Source organism: Erpetoichthys calabaricus, chromosome 13 (assembly GCF_900747795.2).
Source record: "Erpetoichthys calabaricus chromosome 13, fErpCal1.3, whole genome shotgun sequence".
Classification (NCBI taxonomy): Eukaryota; Metazoa; Chordata; class Cladistia; order Polypteriformes; family Polypteridae; genus Erpetoichthys; species Erpetoichthys calabaricus.
In genome coordinates this window covers 120,280,777-120,293,364 of record NC_041406.2, presented here as the reverse complement: position 1 = coordinate 120,293,364, position 12,588 = coordinate 120,280,777, and the positions used below count along the sequence as shown (strand labels likewise).

At 41.8% G+C, this 12,588-nt stretch overlaps 1 protein-coding gene across 9 annotated transcripts in view; it reads right to left on the bottom strand.

The window, feature by feature from the left end:
* Window positions 1–12,588, bottom strand: part of arpp21 (cAMP-regulated phosphoprotein, 21) — a 511,143-nt gene that overhangs the window by 21,083 nt on the left and 477,472 nt on the right. For 8 of the 9 annotated variants that reach the window (XM_051935899.1, XM_051935897.1, XM_051935898.1 and 5 more), the window contains 7 exons: window positions 11,272–11,380; window positions 8,770–8,807; window positions 8,358–8,414; window positions 7,354–7,580; window positions 5,485–5,718; window positions 4,895–5,061; window positions 1,882–1,977 (listed from right to left, as the gene is read on the bottom strand). In XM_051935899.1, coding sequence (XP_051791859.1) covers window positions 1,882–1,977; window positions 4,895–5,061; window positions 5,485–5,718; window positions 7,354–7,580; window positions 8,358–8,414; window positions 8,770–8,807; window positions 11,272–11,380 — 928 coding nt within the window. The remainder of the gene's footprint in view (window positions 1–1,881; window positions 1,978–4,894; window positions 5,062–5,484; window positions 5,719–7,353; window positions 7,581–8,357; window positions 8,415–8,769; window positions 8,808–11,271; window positions 11,381–12,588) is intronic. The other variant, XM_051935896.1, reaches the window with a different exon arrangement.

Here is a 12,588-nt window from a genome sequence, read left to right as displayed (position 1 = left end):
TATTTAACTCAATTAGAATTACCATTAGTTTAACTGAATCTGCTCACAAAATAACATTTATATGTTTCTTCGATCTTAAAAATATTGGAAAATTAAGGTGTTTCTAAATATGCAGGATGCGAGAAAATATTTCATTTGTGTCTAGTAGGATTGACTACTGCAATGCAGTGTTCACTGGGTGTTCAAATTGTTCCTTTTACAGCTTTCAGTTGATTCAAAATGTTGCTGCAAGAATTATTACAAGAGCAAGAAAGTATGTTCTTAAGTCCTTACACTGGCTCCTGGCAAAGTTTAGGACAGAATTCAAAATCCTCCTTTCAACATATAAAGCCTTAAATGGCCAAGGTCCTGTTTATGTATCTGAATTTATCATTACAGTATTTACAAACCAGACTGCACATTAAGATCTCAAGATGCCAGACTAATTATGATTGCAAGGAATAGTAAAATAACAGTGGGAGGTCAAGCTTTTAGCTACAGGGCCCCAAAGCCATTGAATGGTCTGCTTTCTACTTAAATTGGTGCCCCTTCAGTCTCAGCTTTAATATTCCAGCTGAAGACTCACTATTTCATTTTAGCATACCCTGAGTAAAGCTAATGATTAGCTGGACATACTGCATCTCTGCTGTTATTCATTAGTACTAAAATATAAGTGATGTGATATTTTAAACTGTTACTAACCCTTGCCTATTCTGTTTCTCTTCTTGGTTTTCTCATGTGGCACTTGGTACCACTATTCTACTGCCATGTTGTTTTTCTGCCTAAGAAAAGTCATCTCTGATAAAGGAGCAGTGGAATTATTAGATAGACGGGTCCATTCATCAGATTGGCCTGCCCAGCACTGACTCAGCTATTTGGGCGAGGACTCCAGGAGTCTCTGCCTGTGTCTGGCTTGACTGACTCCACTTTTACAATCTAGCAGTGGTTCTACAATTAGCTAAAGGAAAGATACCATTGTTTTTCAGTAAGTTTCTACTTTCTTTTGATGTATTTGAACAAATCTTTGTGATGGCACACCTTCTGCGGACATGTGGGAAGATTTTATTGAGTTTCTTCATGTTTGTTTACAGTGACTTGCATATCTTAAATACTAACTTGGCTCCAGGGGCTGAGTTTCAGGAGCAGGTCACTGCACAGAGGGATCATGTAGAGCTTTGTAGGTCTTTGTATTTCAAAGTCTCAAATGGCAGGTTGGACCACAACCTCCATGCTTCCTTATGTATGGAGAAGTGGTTGGGAAAGTGTAGTAGCTTAGCTCTGCGGATGAGGCTGAACATCTGAAAAAGGATTTTGAATAATGTGTTGTGTACTTGTATTCTGAGTACCACATTTTAATGATTTTGTTAATTGTGGCCCTGATAGAACATTCAAAAATCTGGACAAACTTCCCTCATTGTCAAATCATACCAAATTCTGTTTTTAATGTTTTATGATTTACAAATGTCATCAGGCATGATGTGACTTGGAAGGAAGCCAGCTTAACATTTACAAGTTAAGGAGGAAACAGAAAGCTGTGTTTGACAAACACATGCCTAAAGTGCTTAAAATCCAATGATGAGAGTACATCCCATCCACCAGACAGGGTCACACCTACACAGACAAGGAGATATTTCATGCACACAAGGATATGCTCTCAGACATGTTGGGACTGTCCAACATCTGTCCACAGAGACTTGTAGCTTAGAGATATGTCAGCCCCGTGAAACACATTCCCAAAAGGGATACATCACATCTAAGATAACTTGACCTTCTAAACACAAAGACATGCTGCAACTCAAAGAGACATATCACTCACAAAGATGTATGCCAACATAGAGATCAAGACACACAGGTCCACACATACACAGAGACAAGTCAATAAAGAAAGAGCAAGAGACGCACCACAGGAAACTGCTGAGTCGGAGAGACGGGCAGGAGGTGCTGAGAGTGGAAGGAGACTGCAGGATATTGAACTGGCTGGGGATTGGACTGCATAACCTACACAGAGGGCCAGTAGAGGCCATAAAGAGAAAGGGAGAAGCATGAGAAAACGGAAAACATCACAGACACATACACATCTCAATGAAGTTGTTCCAATACACTCATCATCCGGATAAGAATTTAAGGTGGCTACACTGCAAGGATATCTAATTGATGTGTTCTCGGAATTAGAACCATGATGTGGCTATGCACAGTTCTACCATCTAAGCAAAAAAGCTTAAGGGCTAAGGAACATGACGAAATCCTAGGTGGTTCATGTCTGTTTCAGAAGGCCAGAGAATGTGGATACGTTCTACTGTCCAGCCATGAGCACAGGTGTTCCACAATCACTCTAAGCCAGGGGTACTCAAAGTTTTTGAATGCCGGTCCACATTCAGTTCGCCACCAACCATCGGGGTCCGCTATAGCCAGGTTTACCGTGTAGGTCTGTAGGACTGTAGGTGTAGGTCTGTAGGAGGGTAGTAATAGATTCAACGCAAATGATAACATTTTTACAGAAGACCAAGACATGCACAAAACATGGAAAACAATTCAAAAAAGTCACATGACTACTTGCAATTAACACACCAATTACAACAGTTGGTACGTAAATGATTGTCACTCAGTGTGAAGTGTGAAACTGTTGTTTCGATTTCATAATGGCAGCATAGTTCGGTGAGTAACCAGTCAGTGCAATTCTTATTGCATTCCTGAGGTTCTGGTCGGTAAATACACTTCGATGTTTTGTCTTCATAGTGTTCATAGTGGAGAACGCACACTCACAAGAATATGTTGAACCAAACATAGTGAGCACGGAAATCGCCAGTTTCTTTGCAGCAGGATACTGAGAATTTGGAACAAACTTTGACCAAAAAATTGTTATGCCGACTTCGTTCAATTTTGCTTTCAAAACGTGAGAAGCTTGCAAATCAGCTGCTTCCATTTGCAACAGTGACAGGTTTGAGTCCATTCACCGTCAGGCTGGACAATGAAAGGATCAGCAACAAACAAAAACACAGGCTTCAGTTTTCTGCAATCCTTAAAACGTTCATCAAACTCGACCTTCAAATGATGTAGAAATGTGGAAATCAACTGAAAACATGCCTGTTGATCAGCTGTCATGCAGCTCTTCAGGTTTGGGAAATGCAGCATCTTGCCACCTTCCAAGTCATTGATGAAAATGCTCAGTTTTGTTTCAAAGGCACAACATTTTTCTTGCAATTCGACAACGGTTTTGTCTGCACCCTGAAGTGACAAATTCAGTGTATTTATATGTCCCATAATATCAACAAGAAATGCCAGCAGTGCGACCTTGTCACTGTCTTGAATAAATGTTAAAAATTCTGCAGCTTCTTTGTATTCAAGGACTGCAGGAAGTCAGCTACATCTTCACGGAGATTCCAGAACCTTTCCAACACACGGCCCTTGCTTAATCATCTGACGTCATTGTGAAGCAGCAAATCTCCAAATTCTGCAGACATTTCTTCAAGAAAAGAACGAAACAGACGATGCTGCAGAGACGAATTACATCGTAAAAAATTCACTAATTTCACAAGAGTAGACATCACTTCCGCCAGTTCGTCACAAAGTTTTGAACAGACGGCAGACTGATGAATGATGCAGTGATAAGCAACAAGGTTGGGCTGAAGTGCCTTCATATGAGTGACAAGTCCTCTATCTTTACCAGTCATTGCTGGTGCCCCGTCTGTTGTAAGGGAAACCATTTTTGTTACATCCAATCCAGCTGCGTGCATAAACTGCGATAATGCTGAAAACACGTCCTCACCGTGGGTCTGTTTTGCTAGCGGTAGTAATGTCAGAAACTCTTCAACAAAATTATGGCCATCAAAAAATCTTGTGAACATACAGAGTTGAGACATGTCAGTTTTATCAGTGGATTCATCGCACGCGAGAGCAAACAATTTAGCCTGTTTAAGATCTGATATTAACTGACCACCGACCACATGTGAATTTCCCATTGGGATTAATAAAGTATCTATCTATCTATCTATCTATCTATCTATCTCTATCTATCTATCTATCTATCTATCTCTATCTATCTATCTATCTATCTATCTATCTATCTATTGTCAGAAAGGTCATCTGCACGACGACTAGCAGTACTGTCTGATAATGGTATCTGCTGAATCAGTTCAACACACTTTTTGTCGCTAAACAGAACCGAAGAAGCAGACATCATGCATTCTTTAACAACCTCTGCATCAGTAAATGCTTTCTTATGTCTGCCAAGAACCCAAACAATGCGTAGCGAAGCTTCTGTAACATTTGATTGTGTGGTGGTCGCTTTCGTCATCAGCGATGAACTCGCTACCAACGACGACTTAAGGACATCGATCTTATGCGAACGGAGCTCTGACTTTGGTGGATAGTTCGCATTGTAAAAAAGACCAAAAAATGCCAGATGACCAAACGCAAATTTTATATGCCAAACAGTTTTCAAAAATGCCAGATTTCAGTTATTTGGCATAAAAAATACCAGTTGGCAACCCTTCTACAGAGTAAATAATAAAACAACAATAATTTTGGTGCTTTTATATTCGGACTTTTGACTTACGCAGAAGACAGTCGCGGTCCGCCAAAAACGTCTTGGCGGTCCGGATTGTGGACCGCGGTCCGCCATTTGAGTACCCCTACTCTAAGCCCTTCACACTCAATAACAGGTGTGTTAGTAGAAGGCCAATTATGTGGCTGCATGCTCTTGCAAGCTGGATTGCTACCTAGTACCCTACAACCAGTTACCACTGTAGGACGGCAGAGCTAAAGACACAATGGCAGCTCCTCCTCCTTTTTACAGCATGGACCATGACATTACACAGGCCCTACCCTTTTTGTAAAGGGAGCTCATGGCATCAAGCCACTACCTCACTGTCCTGTAGGGTTAAAAGAGGGTGAGGCCAGCAAATGACTTTCTTACCTGTGGAGTGATGTGGTTTGCTATTGGCTGCTGCTGTTGTGTTGGTGGGGCTGTAGGCTGTTGAGGTGTTGGCACATTCTGCTGTGAGGACTGGCCCACAAGCTGGCTCCTTGCATTGGGTGGGTTGTACACTGCAGGTGTTCCATCAGGATTAACAAATGGATGACCTGAAAAAAAAAGGCTGATTGGAAGGCAAAGGTGGTACAACAAGAAATGAACACCAAAGGACATCCACTGGATGGAAATGCAGACACTTTTATTTATAGAAAATCTTGATTTCAAAACAAAGATGTGCACTCAAGGGCTGTTTTAATTTTTTCACTCTGTACTTGCAGCTCATCAGTGGTGAGTAATGTGAAAGACGTAACGCAAACTCCTTATTTTCATTGCTAAATGCCAAACAAACCATTTCATTTTGTGTTGCGTCTTTGTATAACATATGCCGACTCAAGAGCTGTATGACAGATAATTTGCCGCTGAAGTTCAGTGATAAACTAAGATGCCAGAGGTGGAGAATAAATCAGAAAGTTTGTGTTTAAAAATAAAGTGCCATATGTACTGGGTCACACTGCCTGAAAAGCAACACGTACCGGTGTGAGGGTTCAGCAGGATACTCCCTGGAGGAATGCCTGTAGCCTCCAAAGGCACCAGAATGTAGCTTGGGCTATTTGATGAAACTTGGCCAGTCAGGCCTGGACCATCTGTGTAGGAGTTGCTGCCTGTGGAGCTTATGGAAGCAGATGAGAAGATTGTGCTGCTCTGTAGGGACTGATGAACCCTGGACAGTGACCCTGAGGAGCCGCCACTGCTGGAAGACTCAGAGCCTGTAGGACAAGAGGAAGACATTTTCACTGTCAGCCCTAAGAGGAATATGGATAACAATTCAGGCTCAACCTGGCCAAGCTGACTGCTGGAATCCACTAGGTGTCATCTAGGGCAAATTAAAGCCAAGTTATCAGCCTTACCCTAGTGTCACCACATTCTGCTGCGGTCCTTGGCAGTCAGCAACAAAACTGAAAAACTATTAATCACACTAGCAATTAAAACCATCATTGTTTCTGAAGCAGGGTTACCACCTAATCCTATTGATGCTATTAATATCGCTATAAAGATGGAATGAAGATGACCTGGTACCAGTTTGTAGACAATACCTTTACATGTCTTTGGCTGTTGTAACTTTAACCTCATAATATAACACAACAATCTCAAAACAACTTAATCCAGTTTACAGGCATGGTCAGCTACTGTCTATCCCAGAAACATCAGGTTCAAGGCTGGAACCAACTCCATAGGTGGAACCAGACCATTGAAGGGCCCACTTCACATTAACAACAGAAGCATCCTGAAAGAAACCCAAACAGACACAAGATCTCTAGACAGACAGAATCAAGAGAATGTGAACCCAGGGCACTGAATTCATTAGGCAGCATGAGTAACAAGTGTGCCATTATGCTGCCCTTCGACTATCCCAAATTTTGAGCAACTACAATATACAATACCTATGAAAACCCAATGCTTACCGACTGCCTAAGGCTCCACTGGTCCACTACGGCCAAAACAACCCTCATTGGCAATGCTAAAAAAGCCATGCTTATTCACCCTGTCCCCTTAGTCTACGTCCTCTGCTCTTTTCCACACACCCCAGGATCCTTTTCATGTATTCTCGTGGCCTAAAGCATTTCTGGGTTAAATTTGCACATCTGCTCAAGTTTGCCTGCAGCAACAATGATCACTGGTTAAAATTTCATAAAACACTAAACATTTGATATTGGTTTAGATATAGCCAGAAGCGATTTCTTTTGCTTGCTTATAATTTAATTAGCCAAGCCTAGAATGAAATTTGACTTGATGTTATTGCACCCTGTTCATCACCAGCCAGTAACATGAGTGCAGAGGAAAGCAGAACAGGAGGTTGAGGTGGAAAAGCACAGATGAAACAGAGCAGAAATGCCAACAAGTGGCATGAGTGATCCATTTATTTGTTCACTGTTCTCATGAGCTTAGTGATGTCACAACAGTGATTGTTTTAGGACATTTGTAACAAAAGCAGTGGCTCCCGGGAACACCTACATTTGGTGAAGTAACAGGGAATAGAATTGTGCCTCCTCAATGAGAATGGAGGTGTGGGCAAATGATTTGAAGCTGTGGGGGTAAATGATGGGGGTGTTTAATTGCACACTCATTGTCAAATGAGCAGGGTGGGGTCAAGTACATGTATAGATGAGGAAGCCATCATGAGGAGGTGGGGAGTTGATTTCAGAGCGGCATGGAAACATTTGTCACTGGAATAGAGTGATGAAGGCCCATCATCTATTATTTATGGGTGGGTTTGCATGATATGACACCCTTTACTTGTTTTGTGGTGGAAGTGATGGGTGGGTATATATACCAAGGTGAATGGATTAATGGGGTGTTCATATATTTCTGGGAGTGATTGCTCCCCATGTGCTGGTGGCTACCTGTTTTAGAGAGCTTGCCCATGCTGCGGGTGCTGTTGGAACTGTCTCCTCTTGTTAAGACGGTTATGCCACCTATGCTGGCTGTCTTGGTCACAGTGGGTTTCAGATTCCGGTTTGAGCTGTCTGAGTCAGTACTGCTCCAGGGCCGCTGGTCACTCCATCTCATATCTGTCTCAGTGCTGCTCTGCCGGCTGCCTGTTGCTTTCCCAGTACTGTCCCGATTCCCCCTGGTAATGGAGAAACAGAATAGGCTTAGTGCTTATGTTTCATGAAGATCTGCCCCATTTCATTATTATTATAAGAGTCCCTGAATTAAGTGTGAGCAGTGACCACAGGCTGTCATGCAGGTCCACCATCAAAGGGCAGGAAGTCAGCCCACTTGTCACATTAACACATTTTTTTTTAAAACTGATGATGTGAAATCCTCAATGCTCAAGCTGACATGTTGAATTTAAAAGCATTCAGAACCCTGTCAAGTTATAAAGCAGGGAGCTCACTCCTGCTCCCAAGGGTTGTAGCGGTGGCTTGCATCTTTCATGCATAGCGATCATACGAATGCATTTTGCATTTTCTAAATCTCTGGTGGGCCTTGAATTTGCAAGGTTCTGAAGAGACATGGTCTAAACAGCATCTGTCTATTGAGAGTAGCACACCTGAGTAGCACAGAGTGGGTCACGCAGCACAGCACATCATCGACTCTGGGACTCAGCAAAGCCATCCAGGGGTTCACTTCTGATTCCGTGAGTGCGACTCAATAGGAGCTAGAGCGAGATGTCCTGCTTCAATGCCCGCCAAGTGGCACGTTCTTGCAGGTGTGCTCTGCCTTTCACTGTAACTTTACTATGGAATGGCGCTATAAAGATGGAGTGAAGACAGCGCCAGTGAGAGGAGCAAAATGACAGCCACAATCAAAAAACTAAACAAACAACAAAAAAGGGCAGACTTGACAAAAAAGAGACAAAGAAAGTGTTAGCTCTGGTGCCATTGCCAATTCCAATACTAACCGGAATAGCTGCCTTTTTTTCTGACTTTCATTAAATAAAGTGCTGTCTTCCAAAATCCTAAAATCCAAAGGAAAAAAGAATCAGGGATACATGATCTGCAACAAAGAGATCAATCATTTTCAAGTGGAGAGCTGTCTTTTAACAACTTAGCAGCTAGAGTATTACAGAAAAGTTAATGAGATGTGTTGCCGACGGACAGCTCTCCTCCTGTTTGAGTACATCTTTCTTTGCTAGTCAGGCTCTCCAAGCATGCCAATGAGGAGCCTTCTGTCTGTTAGTGCCTGATCTGACATATGGCTACAAGCCTACAGGCCCATAGAACAAATGAAAAGCAGGCCCCAGTAACTACTCTTTCAGCCATGCTCCACCCACCCCTTCCTGCCATACCATGGTGCTCTACTGAGTTCCTCACCTTGAGTCCATATAAAGGTTTTCCTGTGAGCAAACTGACTGCAAAGAAAAAAGACAAGAGAGAGAGAGAAAGAAAGAGAGAGAAGTTTCAGCAGAGCTTCACATCATGACACGGTGCAGGGGGATGTGCTGAATAATACAAAAGTGTCAAAGCCGCCTGCCTTTGCAAATTCCTCAAAGCCGTGCAATGCTTTGTTCTTCAGCCTGAGAAAGCGTGCTCTGCGGGCCGGAGCTCATCTTGTCTGGAGTAAGGTATGGATGAAAGAAGGTGAATTATTTCAGATCAACACCTGATCAAGTGGAGACCGGGGGGGTTCAAAAGGTAAAGAACACAGTGAGCTAGGGGCTCCTTCTTACATACCGAAAGCATATTTGCTTCCAATATCTTTTTGTTCATCTATAAGGCTCTTTTTCTAGTAGCATGGGCATAAGCCCTCCACCCCCATTTTGCTACTTCACATCTTCACATCATTTGTTTGTTTTAAAACCTGTGCACCCTCAATAATTTTAGTTTCCTATTAGCTCGAAAGACAAAAGCTCTATACAAAATCAGGAGAGGCTTGAATGTTCACCTTCATTTATAGCCAACTGTCCATAGGGTCAAACAAATGTTAGTTTAATCATGAAACCATTCACTTCGAAACTTTTAAATCTCTCAAATATGTAGAATTTTGCAAAGTGCTATAAAAACACTTCTAGAATGAGAGGGCGTGTATTGCTTGAAACAATGAAAAATAACAATGTGCTTCTCACTTGTGTGCACTATAAGGACAGGGTAGCACTAGCTTCTTTGTGACAACTGCGCTCTAGCCTTCTCATTTGACTTTCAGGCACTCAGCACTGACCCAGGTCCATGCAGATAAGATGCCAAGTAAAAACCCTTTTAACCATTAGGGTGCCAAGCTTTACTGCCAAGAGTGTTCTGCATCTCTTAATTAACATGCTGGTTAGAGCACCAATTGCACACTTCACCCTCATACTAACACATCTGATGAGATGCACTGCAATTAATCACTAAGGATGAACAGATCTAATCTGCCTCCACAATGTCTGAAGGAGAGACTGCTGGCTTCTAAGGGCGGAGATACCAGGGGGCACTGCCTCACACTTTGCTTTCCTCAATGCAAAAAGGAGGGTGGAGACTACAGGAGCCCTTGTATTCTCATGAATGTTCCTTCCACCACTTGGAAAAAGTATGGATGTAAGGCATGTGAGGCATTTATTCACAATCCCACTTGTATTGTTTTTCAAGAAGTGAGGTGTGGAAATTTGAGTTCTTTCCTCATGCTCTTGTTATTTATATTAAAGGCTAAGCATATCCATCCATTAATTTTCACATATACTTAATATAAATCAGGGTTATAATAGGCCAGAGCAAATCTTAGCCACATCAGGCATAGGGTAGGAACCAGCTCTGGACAGTCTTTCTCAGGGGACATAGCCACACTCACAAACACCAGGCTAATTTGGAGTGTCTAATTAACTACAAACACAGTGGTAGAACAGGTGTAGTCCACATACATAATGACCAGGCCAGAGTTCAGATGTGGACCTTTCAATCACTTTGGTAGCATAAGAACAGATGGATTTTGTTTACAGCACTGTTTCCCCTGTATAGTAGTCCAAATATTCCTATTTTGACAGAGATGAGTTATGGCGTGGTATGACATGTGACTCTAACTCAAATTCTTTCACTTATCAAGCTTCGGGTGTAGGTGGCAAGTGAATTCTTTTCTCATAATCCCACTTTTCACCTCTATGGTTTCCATAAGAGTCCTTTATTCACTTGAGCAGTGTGGGTATTTGTGATATTTTTTTTTTACTTATTTACTCTCTTGTCCAAAGGGGGGTTGGGAATATAACTGCCCCTATACTTAAACAGCTGCCTTTAATGGTGTCAGAAATGCAAATCTTTAATACCTAAAGCTACTATTTTCATATTTCAAAGAATTGAATATGATATGTGAGTTCTCCTTCAATCTTGCAATTTGGACATGTTGCCCCTGATTCCTATTTTGCTTTCAAAAGGGGAGTCTATAGATTCATATTCTTTCTTCTGTCCAGCTGGAAATAAAATGAGGCATGTGAACCCTTGATACATACTTCCCTCCCCTCCACGGAATTTATGTGATCCCTTTACTCCCTTACACTTACATTCTAGTGTAGTGCTTTGTAAGCGTGTTTTACAATTGTGCAATTAGCATTTTGATTTTGAATATGCTAGTAAGATGTGGGAGCATCTGCAGTCACCCGTTGTACTTGGTTAACTGTGGTGAGATTTGAACCATTTTGAATCAAAGTGTATCTTCTCAAGACCCACATAATGGACCACATACCTAGGCGTTGTTAGATTTTACAGAAAAATACAATCAGGGGCAGAAGCATTGAATTTTCTTTAAAACTTAAGTGGACATAGTCCTGCAAAAGTATGGGCATCATGAAGATCCATACAGCCTGAACTTGCTCCTGTCAAAATGATAATTAGTTACATATGACACTCTACCTGGCCATCATCCTTCTCCAAGCTGGTGCTGTCTCTCTTCAAAATAAACCTCTTCTGAAATTCATCACTTTTCTCTTCTCGTACATGTTCTGAAAATCTTTGCTCGGGTCTGTTAATACAGAAGAGTCTTGTTAAACAAGCCATTGATACAAGCGCATGAAGCTCAGAGCCCCTTCATATGCAAATAAAGACAAACAAGCTTGAGTAATGCTCTCAAGGCATCAGGCTCGTGTGAGAGGTGGCCTGACATCCTGCCCATGACATTCACCACTCAGGAACATAAAATACAAGCATTAGGGACCAAAGACATGAAAAGGACAAACAGTAAGATATATAAAACAGTAAACTTCAGAAAAAGACATCTGCAGCACATTTTATATAATTGGGCTACTACCTTGAACCAAGGTGACAAAAAAGCTATGGTACAATTGTGTACATTCGTTTTTTTTTATAGTGGAAGTAAAAAGTGCAGAGTCAAATAGTAAGCTGGAGCTAGCAACCAAACTGGGAATCTTGTGGTATAAAGTCCACATTGCTTGCAAGTGTGTCACATTTCTGTCAGAGTTGTTTGTCATAATGTACTAGATAAATACTGAGGCTTTGTACTCCTAGTAAGTGTGGAAAAGATCAATTAAACTAATTTAAACCTTTCTGTGCTCATTCATGGCATCAACAAATCTGAAACAGAAATTGAGCTCAATTAAGCAGTGTCTGTATGATGAAGACATATCAAAGGGCCAGCTTCAGTCAGTCAGTCAGTTATTGTCCAACCCGCAATATCCTAACACAGGGTCACGGGGGTCTGCTGGAGCCAATCCCAGCCAACACAGGGCGCAAGGCAGGAGCAAATCCTGAGCAGGACTGTGAGGCGGCAGCGCTACCACTTATATATGGCATATATGACAGTACCGCCAGGCCAGCTTCAAATATGTAGAAATAGCAAAAATATGAATATTGTTCTCATTATTCTGTTCTTATGTCCCATACCTTTCTAGCTGGTGGCTTTCCAAACATTCAATAAAATAATCTGAGTAAAGCCTGTCTAGAGTTTAGCACATAATTAAGGGACATGCAGGTGGACAAACAGGTTGACTTGTAGGTATAGGATTTGTAACCTGAGCACTGGACCTATGAGGCAGCAGCACTAACCACTGCACCACCATGTCACATTCCAATGACAGATCACCAACAAAACTGAAACATGTAATCCTTACAGCCAGAAGGCTGGGCTTTGAAGAGCCTGCTTATGTCACTATGTTGTTATAATGTTCTGCATGTCATGTGATGATTTTTGTACTTTATGCTACTGGAAAGGTT